At 39.2% G+C, this 11,915-nt stretch overlaps 2 protein-coding genes across 3 annotated transcripts; both read right to left on the bottom strand.

Annotated features, from left to right (window-relative positions):
- Positions 1 to 26: 26 nt before the first annotated feature.
- LOC141903132 (3-phosphoinositide-dependent protein kinase 1-like) lies at positions 27 to 5,247 on the bottom strand. Of its 2 annotated transcripts, none has more exons than XM_074791107.1 (14): positions 5,122 to 5,247; positions 4,659 to 4,823; positions 4,536 to 4,578; positions 4,304 to 4,441; positions 3,434 to 3,578; positions 3,165 to 3,301; positions 2,905 to 3,016; positions 2,243 to 2,408; positions 1,975 to 2,154; positions 1,713 to 1,795; positions 1,406 to 1,637; positions 1,226 to 1,323; positions 1,098 to 1,152; positions 27 to 1,019 (listed from the first exon to the last, which is right to left on the bottom strand). In XM_074791107.1, the coding sequence occupies exons 1-14, from the start codon at positions 5,122 to 5,124 to the stop codon at positions 870 to 872; spliced, it is 1,707 nt and encodes a 568-aa protein (XP_074647208.1). In that variant the 5' UTR covers positions 5,125 to 5,247; the 3' UTR covers positions 27 to 869. The 2 variants fall into 2 exon arrangements, with proteins under 2 accessions (XP_074647208.1, XP_074647207.1); XM_074791106.1 differs by having other exon boundaries at positions 28 to 1,019; positions 2,905 to 3,019.
- Positions 5,248 to 7,157: 1,910 nt separating this feature from the next.
- LOC141904532 (monocarboxylate transporter 9-like) lies at positions 7,158 to 11,875 on the bottom strand. Its single transcript, XM_074793124.1, has 3 exons — positions 11,771 to 11,875; positions 8,495 to 10,818; positions 7,158 to 8,155 (listed from the first exon to the last, which is right to left on the bottom strand). Exons 2-3 carry the CDS (start codon positions 10,461 to 10,463, stop codon positions 7,914 to 7,916), a joined length of 2,211 nt encoding a protein of 736 aa, XP_074649225.1. The 5' UTR covers positions 10,464 to 10,818; positions 11,771 to 11,875; the 3' UTR covers positions 7,158 to 7,913.
- Positions 11,876 to 11,915: the final 40 nt, after the last annotated feature.

Below are 11,915 nucleotides of genomic sequence, written 5' to 3'. Positions count from 1 at the left end.
AACAAAGTAATATGCAATATTCGGAAATAATATGATCATTTATTCGGTAATTTCTTACAAGGAAGCAGCAACCATTAGATGGAAACAGCTTAAACAATAAATAGTTTGACGAATTATGATTATTTTTTCTACAATATTCCATCAAAAGCCTCGAAAAACCTGATTTTGGTCCCAAGTCATATAGTTATGAGTATCTGATCGATGACGTTCCCTGAACTTAAATGAAGAACCTTAAACTGTACAATACAAGAAACATTGCACGAAATATTATTATCATGTGATATAGAAACGTAAATTTCATACTGAGAGAAAGCTTTAATCAGGGAATAATTTAAACAAATTTATTTTACATATCATCATGGATATAGTATATAGCACATCATCATCGAAATGCAGAGGCATCCCAGGCAAGTGAGGAGTGCCTGACTATTAGTTAAAACTGTTCATCTGCATTCACACGGCACTGCAACGCGAATCAAAATATCCTCCCTCATAAAGATTTGAAGCTGATCGCATTACAAGATTCTGCCACAGTACGGAACCCTTATTAAGTAGTGTAGCTTTTCGTGCACAGATTGCCTTTTGACATCTTCTTTTCTGTAGAATTTACTGGCTAAATGAAATGCTGTATTCAATGGTATAAAATGTCCTAGTGCACGAATGGTCGCTTAGTTCTGCTATGGCAGTGTCTGAAAGCTATCAGATTCGAATCCCTACACAGGAGGATGTCCAGAAGCGGAACGAAAAATGAACGGATATTTCTCGGCGTAATCCCTGCGATGGTGCAACAGCAGCACACTGAACGATCGATGATAAATAATAAATTACGAATTGAAACTAATATAGTTTTTTTTTAGGTAGTACTGGTACTAAGATTTTGTAGTTTTAGACATTGTCGGCGGAGAATTAGACGGTGAAGCAGTATTGTCCTCGTAATAATAGTCTTTCACTTCGCGAATACGTTTAACCCATTCCAACGCGTAACCCTGAGGATCTTCTAGGTAATAAGTTCGGTTTGGCTGAAAAACAAAAGATGTATTCGTAGCTTTTAACTTCAGCGTTATGTTTCAACTGGAATTTAGAATGGAATTACTTACAGTATGAACAAAAAATATCTTGAAGTTTTTCGCCTCAGGCCACAGATGAGAGGACCTAAAATATTGAATTAATCGCTGCTTGACGAGCTCGATTGAATATTCTAGCAACAGTGCGGTCACCGACTTACCATGGCATTTCACCTTTGAGAACCATATTAGCAGGATCGACGTAGTAAAGATGTGGTCCTTCGGTTAGGAGCAGCATTCTACGGCGAGCAAATAAGCCCTGAAAACATACGAGGCAAAATTTACAGAAAATGTAGTGACTTATTATAAACACCAAACTAGTAACGATATAAATAGAATACCTTTCGTTTATCGACTAGACCTTGTTTGAGGATTAAATTCCCTTCTACAAACTGATGATATTCATTTTCTGCCGCTTGTTTAACGAGTAAATTGTGTCTCTCCTGGACTGTCGTTAATCCACTGCTACTCGCTACGTTGCTGCTGCTACTACTGCTTTCTGTCGCGTGGTTCAAATTACTGTTGTTCACATCCGTGCCATTGCTTTCACTTTTTGCGTTGAGTTGTTCCGAGCTAAAAAACGAATAAACCTTTGCATTTAATGAATCTATTTTGCGAGTTTTTTCGAAATGAGTTTTAACTGATTACCTCTTTTCCTCTGATTGAGATTTACGAGAGTCATGAAGCTCTATACCTAATAATCTGGAGTATTGTACATCATCAAATCCAGCCTGAAAATACAAAAAATGAATGTGGCAGTATTTGGTTCAGACTATTCGAACGGCGTTAGCTATAACTTGGTGCGATGTTGTATTGTTATCTATGGTTCAAACTTCCTTTCCATTTTACCACAAAAGAGCAGACTTCATGATTTTAACAAATAGCTAGATGAATGTTGAAATATTCTTACTGTACATTCACTCCATAAGTTTTCCATGGATGTATTAGTAGCAGGTAGGTATGGCAATAGTTGAGGCGGTTTCTCATTTGGTAACTGATCCCAGTTTATATTATGATAAAAAGAATGACTTTTCAGTTGTGGATAACCACCCATCTCTTCACAACCGAGCCTTTTTGTTGGATCTAACACCTAAAATAACAAAAGCCAGGCGATTAACTCATGACCATGTACCGATCTATTTTCAAATCAATCCCAAATCTCGTATGCAGTTACTTACCAACAACGATTCCACTAAATGTTTGGCAGTCGGGTTAAACCCTTCAGGGAATTCATATTCTAATTTACAGATTTTTTGAAATATTTCATATTCATGTCGTCCTCTGAGCGGAGGCAATCCAGACAACATTTGATATATTATACAACCTAGTGCCCACAGATCCGAACTGTAAACAGAAAAAATAAGCTAATACGCGCATGGAATACACAGTGTGGCTTTACAGGGTCCCAACAGATCAGTCATTTCTGGATTTAAGTTTTCAAGCAGTTTCAAACAAGGAAATTTCTAATTTTGAGGAAGTGTCTGCATCACTTTCGTAGACTCATCCTTAATCAGTACTGTTCATCTTGGTAAACCGTAAATTTGTTGGTTTTGTAAACAAATCTTATTCTTTACACTATGTAAACTTGGTTTTTAATACGGTAACCACCTAATTGGATAACAAAAATCCAGACTTCAACTGTACACAATTAGGGGTAGTCTGCTGTACAACTTCTAAAATATCTATCTAATTACCAATTTCTCAAAATTGAAGGATTTTCATGCATTTTGCTCAAATAAAAGGAGTTTCAAGCACGTTTAAAACATTTGTTGTTTAGAACAAGTCTTAAAGGAATCAAGGAGTTATAGGGACCCTGCTTTAGAAGTGGAAAAGATTTTACCTATAATAAGAACTTTGACTTTTTAGCACCTCAGGAGACACGTATTGAGCAGTACCCACAAATGAGTTACGACGCTCTAATCGACGAGTTACTCCGCTAGATTCATTACCGTCTGCTAGAAAAATATAGCAAAATATATAATCCTTTTACTGCCTGCTCTACAAACTTTTTTTTAGCATCTACACTAATCTTCATCACCAAAATCACTTTACACTTGTTAGATCAGTAGCCGCCGTACATAATTAGAAGGTCGAACATACCTGAAGATTGACTCGCTGATGAAGATGATGAACTGGTCGATGAATGCTGATTTCCGTCCATAATTTTCGCCGATCCGAAATCCGTTACTTGAATATGCATTTCATCATTCAGTAAAATATTTTCCGGCTTTAAGTCCCTACAGATACAAAGATGAATCAAATAATTGCCGGTCGTGTTTGACAATGATGTAGACTAATCTTCGAAACTTCAGTCATTTAGCTATCGAAAGAAATATCCGATTGTTTCTTGATGATTAAATCTGATTTACCTATGAATGATACCTTGACTGTGTAAGTGTTCAAGGGCAAGAATTATTTCCGCCGAATAAAACTGAGTGCAGTGTTCATCGAATGAACCGAGTTTCTTGAGATAATCTAAAAGCTCTCCGCGTCTTGCATAGCTTAATCCGAAATCTGTCGATTAAACTTGTCAAGAATCAATAACTCATGAAGTTAATTAGCAATTTCTATCCAGCAGCTAACGCTATAATGCCATGATGACCGAACTTGATGGCATAACATGAACTCCGTGCCTGATTATCCTGTGACAGCATGGGTAAATGCTCCCTGTGACAGCGGGGTACATGCTCCCTGTGACAGCGGGGTACATGCTCCCTATGACAGTGCAGGTAAATTCTCCCTGTGACAGCACAGGTACATGCTCCCTGTGACAGCACGGGTACATGCTCCCTGTGACAGTGCAGGTACATGCTCCCTGCGACAGCACGGGTACATGCTCCCTGCGACAGCACGGGTACATGCTCCCTGTGACAGCACGGGTACATGCTCCCTGTGACAGCACGGGTACATGCTCCCTGTGACAGCACGGGTACATGCTCCCTGCGACAGCACAGGTACATGCTCCGTGACAGCACGGGTACATGCTCCCTGTGACAGCACGGGTACATGCTCCCTGTGACAGCACGGGTACATGCTCCCTGTGACAGTGCGGGTAAATGCTCCCTGTGACAGCACAGGTACATGCTCCCTGTGACAGCACGGGTACATGCTCCCTGTGACAGCACGGGTACATGCTCCCTGTGACAGCACGGGTACATGCTCCCTGTGACAGCACGGGTACATGCTCCCTGTGACAGCGGGGTACATGCTCACATTTTGTCATCATCAAAAAAGGATACAAAGCTTCTCCGTATCTTGAAAAGTGAAATGTAGTTTAACGAAGAACGGATGATTTATACGATACAGGATTTCTTTTTCACGTGATATGTACGCGACTTTCTTCTCACGAATTATCTGTGCTTTATCACAAACTTTCACTGAAAAAGGAGCATCGCAATAATGAGGTATCAATCAATAAATCGCAACTGCCAAAACAGGACAAGGTTAAGTCGGTAAGTCGGTAATTCTTACTTGCATATTCTTTGCCATTACTTATTTCTTTCGCTAAGAACACCTGAAATTTCAACAAATTTAGATTCTAATTTCTCATCTTTTAAATAACCCGCAATTGATTGACATTTGCTTGATACCTACAGATGAAAATGATCCTTCACCGATAAGTTTGCCAAATTTGAAATCGGTGGGTTTCTTTTTGTGTGGGGTCTTAGCACTAGTAGCTACTGGAGATGATGACTTTATTGGGGGATCATTTCTCTCCCGTCGAGAGCCGCTGCCCGAATCTCCTGGACTGGCTGTCGACTGCAATAAAAAAGATTGTGACATTTTGCCGTTGGAAATTTTGGAGCATCTATAGTTTAAAAGTTTAAATTCAATCCCTTTAACCCTTTCCTTTAGGTCTAACCCTAAGTCACACTAGTGCCATATATTGCGGAAATGTGATACCAAACGAGTATACAGGGTCAGGATATTCGGCGCAGAATTGTCTTTATGTGAACGGAATAAAAACAGACTATTTTAAATGACAAATTGGAAATTTTTTTCAGGACCACGTCGATGACTTATCAATCATTGAAATGTAAAGGTTTAATCTGCTTACCATCGTCAAGTGAAGCTAAGTGCGCCAACACTGTCAATATTATGAGTAGTTCGATCGTTTTTTCAGTCACTTTCAATTACTTTTTCTAATTATTGTTGTTTACTTCAGCTGTTCCAAGAAAAGACACGCCACCTGGCGATATTCAATTGACATTTGCGGAAAGCGAAAAGCACCAAATTGCCTATACCTCGCATGCCACATCTTGAAATCCAATGAAAACTACCACTTATACTTTTTTCAAAGAGGACATTCATTTTGGGAATTTGGCAACAGATTTGGTCATTTTATGTTAGACCACCAACAAATGTAACGCAATGGAAAATAGTTCTTAGATCGTGGGTCATCGATTTGGCTATATCATACTGACTCAGTGGCCACTGATCCTGGAAACCTTGAGGGAATGTCAGAAATATCAAATCAGGGAATATGCATAATATACATATAAACCTGGATGAATTGGTCTTTTAGTCTTCTATCAACCAATCTTAGAAATAGTGGTTCTTTTTATATGCTTAGTGTGAAATAATGTGCTTAGCCTGAACCTTAAGTTGTCAGGATTTAAAGAGTTGTATGTGTGAAAATATGTCGACATAAAGTTTTAGACTTATAGACGCAATAAAAAAGTTGATATGCGTAATATTCTCGTTTTTGGATTTTAATGTTTTAAAAATCATGACTTGGCCAAAATTTGTGGGGCCCTCGCCTACAGTTCTGTACACTGGCTATGCTTTTTTAACATTTGTTAAAAACCAATTTCTTCGATTGGAAATAATTTAAATGTATCTTGGACGACTGACCAATCCGGTGCGCCTTAAAAGTTGTACCAACAATTTTAGAGCAAATGTATAACTTGCTTCAGAGTTCTAACGTTAGGCGGTGGTCTGTGTACAGATGAGAGTATTTACAGAACTGTAAAATGTACCATTCACCTGGCTTTGATTTTTTTTGTTTGAATTGGTCAGTGGTGGTCAGTGATGGTCAATTTATGAACTAGTTCAAGAAATTTGTGGTTTGAATCCACATGTAGAACAGCGATCAGTGATTGGCTGACTTGGCCAACTTGTCACACCCGCCCTATTTAAAATGACTTGATGTATTATGGCTGCCGACTAGCTTTATCTCCCGATCGCCGTCATCATAAAGCAATTCTGTTGTTTCAGTAGCAATGAAAAGCGATAAACGCATCTTGATAGATCCCTGAAAAGTGGATGTATTAGGATCGTAGCTATATCGGCATGAATTGTGTTATCACTTGAAAAAATCAGGGAAAACTCGGGGGATTTGTCAATGTGTAGAAAGTGGCCACCCTCTGATTGAAAAGATGAAAAGACAGACACCACAAATCTATTTTCGATTAATTGGTTATATTTATTTAGAAATACCTTTATTACATTAACAGATAATCAAGTACGCGAATACTCTGTCGTGTGCATACAGCATTTTCCACTCACAAACAAATCAACTAAAATCAGTTTGCCTTCAACACAACACTACAGTGATCAGATCAAACTACTAAACTGATACAATAAATGCAAGAGAATAAGCTTAGTTTTTATGCGGCAGTGAGGTACAATATGGAGAATTTACACTATAGGTCTTCTCAAATTAAAAGCAATTTAAATACGCAGGGTACATGCTGAACATGCATGGCAAGTTATCGTATATTCATAGAGAAAAAAGAATTAACTCAAGAGCACAAAATAGAATATATTCACACACTGACTAATCCTTGCATGCAAAAATATATGTCATATGGCTTCACAAATTCTGTGTGTATGAATTTGACATATGACCTGACGAGCATGTGAGTATTGAAGCAAATGTCAAAATAACTGATCTGAGTGATAAAATGTTTCATTCTATCGGTCGAGTGGAACTTCATCACATCAAAAAATCCAATCTGATATCTCTGTAATAAAATACATAATACATAACATATACAAACTTACAGTTCAAACTAAGACAAAAATCAGGTATATACATACGTACATATGTACATACATACGTACATATGTACATACATACATACATACATATGAATATAACAAATAGTCAATAACTCTTTGAATATAAATCTCTAAGATTTTGGTCATTTAATACAGATGTGTATTTAAATACACAAATTTTAGATTCAGTGCTCAAAACATACCTAAACGAAGCCCCCACAGCAAAATATATCATAGAAATAACAAAAAGATCTTAGAAAAAAACAAAATAAATGACATTATTTCCTTTTTCAGATTTTGTTGGTGGAAATAAGATGTAAAGATAGAGATTTCATTAAGAAAAACAAGCTTCCATATTTTAGGTCTTAAGATTAGTTTCACTTTTTGCTCTTCTATAAGTGTATGACTCTGGCATCAAGTTTTTAACTTTAACCGTATCTACACCGGTAATATTTATTGTAGGTCATTCAGAACTTTCAGAAAATTTTTTTTCAACTTAAATGCTTCCAGTGTATTTACAGAGTGTCCAACTATTCTTATTCTGTAAATCATGCTCTTGGCAATGATATACATTTGCACGTAGTACATAACCATGCAATTCCTGAAGTTTTTCAACAGGAAAAATACGACTCAACTATTAATATCCTGAGCAACAGAACTTTAGGAGAGGACAATACATAAATATACACATGTATATGTATTCAATGATAATCAAGTTATGAACTAGGCAAGTCAAACAGAAACACAAAAGATAAATTTGATATTTGTGCGGCTTTTTGAAGGGAATGAATGCACCCAGGATACATCTATGCAATGCGAGGCTTCTCTAAAAGCATGCTGGTCAAATTATAAAGCCACTCCGCGACTCGCAGATTTTAACTCGATGTCACAAGTCGTCTGCAAGTTTGTTTCCCTGGACGACGAGCCCGACATCGTCGATGAAGATTCTTTCGAGCGATATTTCGCGCAACATTTCTGACACATCTTGATCGGTTTAACCAAGAACAACATAACTCCAGAGATGAATATCCATACTCCACCGCAGACAAACGTAGCCGTGTAGTTACCAGTGATGTCGTACAGGTATCCTGAAATTGAAACAAAGTATACAGTTTATGATTACAGGAAAGTGCATTGAATGGTTACATCCCTGACATCTATTAACCCTTTTAGTACTGTGTGCTGAATAACGGGCAACCGCTATACGCGTCTAAACAGCAATACCATGTATCATTATTTACCAACAATTTGCTATGTTTGACAGGTGCTGCCAATTTTCAATATACCAGGTATATAAAATGTAATTACTGATAACATCAATAAACAGCGGTGCAGTGCACTAGCAACGTCCATCACTGATTTATACATCGCACTGCGGAGTAGATACACCGAAAGGGTTAAAGCATCGGGGATAAGAAGTCACTCACCAGCCAAAGGAGGTCCGATTAGATTTGCAACACCCTGACCGCACATTATTATGCCATAAGCATTTGTTAGTTTTTCCAGTGAAAGCAGCGCTTTCACAATAATCACGGAGACAAGAGAATAGTTGGCTCCGATGAAGAAGCCGAATACTGCACTATATACCCAAATACTAATAAACTCTCGGCAAAAAGGGACGAATAACGAGGCGACACCGCAGACAGCGGTAGCAGCACCATACACATACGCCGTGTTCAACTCCGGACGATCTCCGATCACCCCGAAAAAGATCTGTCCTAACATATTAGCGATACCGGTTATCGATATCGCCATCGCGGCTCGCTGGTCCGATACACCGAGCTCGGTCGCGTAGTTCGGCAAGAAAAAATAGGCAATATCGAACCACATATACAAAATAAAATTCGAAATGAACAATAACAAGTAGAGTGGATTCTTTAAGATGGTGATATCGAGCATTTCGCGGATGACGTTTCGGATGTGTTTTCGCCCGTGACATCGACACGGTTTACCGTCGCTGCTGTCATCGCTCGACGACGAGTCATCGTCGTGCATTTGGTAGACATTCGGACAGCTGTGACTGGTCACCTGATCGCGTATCGATGACAATCGTAGTAAACTACCGCGGTAGAATATATCTCGACGGTACAGCGGTAAAAATTGACTCTCATCTCGTTTCGTCGCGCTTGTCTTTCGATGGTGATGGTGACCGTTAGATTTATTATTGTGTAACGTTGTCGCATCGTTTAACGTATTTATTTCATCGATTGCGGGCGCATCGACGGTTTGACCAGCCGTATCCGAGTTACTGTTCGCAAAGTTAATCATCAGATCGTTGTCAGGAAGCGCCTGATCCTCGGGTTTTCTAGCACCATTTATAAGAATGACGACCGGATCGGATAACGTCGATTCAGGAGTGTCCGTCGTTTCAGGATTGTCGATACACGATACCGAATTCGCCTTTACGGAAAATTTTTGCGAATCTTCACCGTCGGGTATCTTGGAATTCGAAGTCATGTCGTCGATGACGTTATCGCTTTTCGATTGTTTCGGATGATTTTGAGCAGACGCCTTCATGAATGTCGGAAATGTAATAAGGGAATGATGTAGAGGTTCGCTGAATTGACGTAGTAATCGTCGCCGGTGGTTTTTCTTATGATAGCTGCCGTCGTTTAAACTTTCGGAGCTCGATTCCGATTTGTTGCTCGACTCGTTTCGCAAACGTGACAACCGATCCAACGATCGCATCAGCTTACGACGTTTTCGTTCGCGTTTCGTTTCGAGCGGTCGATACAACGCGCCGCAGATGATGAAATGTAACATCAAACCGCCGATGATCCATAGCGTACCGCGCCAGCCGTACCATTCGATCAGCTTCTCGCATAAGGGCGCGAAGATGACGGCGCCGATACCGCTACCCGATACCGATAGCCCCGATGCGAATGCTCGCCGTTTTTCGAAGTAAAACGCGACGATGACTACGGCTGGCGTGTAAACCATCGACAGTCCGAAACCGGCGAGTATGCCGAACGAAAAGCATAAGAAATCAATATTCGGCGAGAAAAAACTCAAAATAAACCCGATACTGGATACGAAGCCTCCGGCGATGCAGACTTTACGACAGCCGAACTTGTTTATAAACGCGCACGAAATCGGGCCGCAGATGAGCGGAATACCGTGAAACAACGAACCGATCCACGCAGTTTTACTCTTCGATTCATTGAAATAATCGAGAAACTCGTCGAGTAGAACCCCGAACGAGAACGCGACGCCGTCCGCGAGGAGATTCGCGATGAACGCTGCTAGAACGACGATCCATCCGTACCCGCCATCGGGCGGCGTTGGCATCGGTAAAGTCGACGTAGAGGAATCCGATGAATCGGAATCGCTGTCGCTACTCGACGACGAGGATGATGATTTGCTCGCATGACGACTATTTCGACCAGACTTTGGCATTCCGATGAATCAACAAACTTTGTATCTCCAGTGGCAAGATTCGGAAATTTAATATTTTAGAATTTTGGATATGACCCGAATTGAATTCAAACTGACGACATTGACTAATTAGAATGAAAAGAGCGTTATTTGGTGATTTAAATCCTCAGAGTTTTCTCGTATTAACGAACACTTGGTAGTCACTTTTTGTGTCATTAAATAATCACTACAGAACGGTATATTTGCATATAATGTCGACTGTTTATGCATGGATCGGTGTATCGTATATCTGGCTGGCATAGTACCCAACTGAAAACAATGCGGCGATAACCTCGCTGCTGCTGCTGCTGCTTCAAGTGAACTCTGCTGGTGGAACCTGAAAAATTAAATCATAAAAAATCTGTCAAGGCAAAGATTGGCTCCGATTGGTGAGGATTCCTAAACCAACCATTTGTAACCGGTGGCATCTACCGGGTTAAGATTTAACAGAATAGTTAAGTATAGAAATGCATGAATAATACATCGAAGCATAATATTCTGTAAGTAGCTTAAACTAGAATGAGGAATTTAGACAGTTCACAGCTGACTTCAGTTACATAAAATAATCTATGCAAACATCTGTCTATTTACAAGTACGAAATAATCCTTCGTTATATGAAAACGATTTAGTCTAAACAATCGCTTAATCAACAGTATAGGCCTATAGTAAAAACTCCATAGGCCTACATCAAACTAACATGCCCGATTAAATAGTTTAATAAATTGAACGCTGTCAATTGAAATTCCAGAACATGAATATTTCAATCAAACCATACCTTAATGTTTACGATCAATGTTTAATAGTTTTAAGTTCACTAGAATGGATAGAACTACAGATAGCCTAACATAAACACCAGATAAAGGCTACAATTCTGGGTAAATCTAAGCTATCTGCTTGAGTAATGAAAATGTGTTGATCCTATTAGATAACTGCACAAGTTTGTAGTATGACTTATAGAAGTTCTGGCTGTGCCACCGTAAAAAGGCTTCGTGATTTTACTGTAGAAAACTGACTGAGCTTGAAGAAGCACAAGTTCTAATCATGCATTGGCATGTCAATTTACATCAAAGTCAACAGGTCAAATTTGCATCTTCTTCAACTAAAATGAGCCTGTTTCTGTTCCCACTAGAAGTAAATATATCAAACCCGCATATTATGGAATATGGAATCCATTCTGTACTTCGAAAATCTTCACCTTCATTTTTCAAAATCTTGGATTCGATCTTCTGACTCCTCACTGCAATTCAAATGCATGCAATATATGCGGTTATATGCTATCAAGGCCTACCTCATATCATGCCATTCGCAATGAATATTCTGTTAAAAGTAAAGCGCAACTTTAGACTGAAGCAAACGCTCTTGAAATGTAGCACTGGCTGTGACCTGTCAAACAGTTATCAGCTGACAGAAAAACAACGAGTAGCTTTTTAATT

The sequence above is a fragment of the Tubulanus polymorphus genome, chromosome 4, assembly GCF_964204645.1.
Source record: "Tubulanus polymorphus chromosome 4, tnTubPoly1.2, whole genome shotgun sequence".
Taxonomy (NCBI): Eukaryota; Metazoa; Nemertea; class Palaeonemertea; order Tubulaniformes; family Tubulanidae; genus Tubulanus; species Tubulanus polymorphus.
This window is presented reverse-complemented; position numbering and strand designations above follow the sequence as displayed.

Coding starts and splice junctions, on each gene's coding strand:
- LOC141904532 (XM_074793124.1), bottom strand. CDS start 10,463: ATGCCAAAGTCTGGTCGAAATAGTCGTCATGCGAGCAAATCATCATCC. Junction 8,156..8,494: donor AATCGGACCTCCTTTGGCTG/GTGAGTGACTTC, acceptor TTTCAATTTCAG/GATACCTGTACGACATCACT.
- LOC141903132 (XM_074791106.1), bottom strand. Junction 1,638..1,712: donor TCTCAATCAGAGGAAAAGAG/GTAATCAGTTAA, acceptor TTCGTTTTTTAG/CTCGGAACAACTCAACGCAA. Junction 1,324..1,405: donor GTCTAGTCGATAAACGAAAG/GTATTCTATTTA, acceptor GTATGTTTTCAG/GGCTTATTTGCTCGCCGTAG.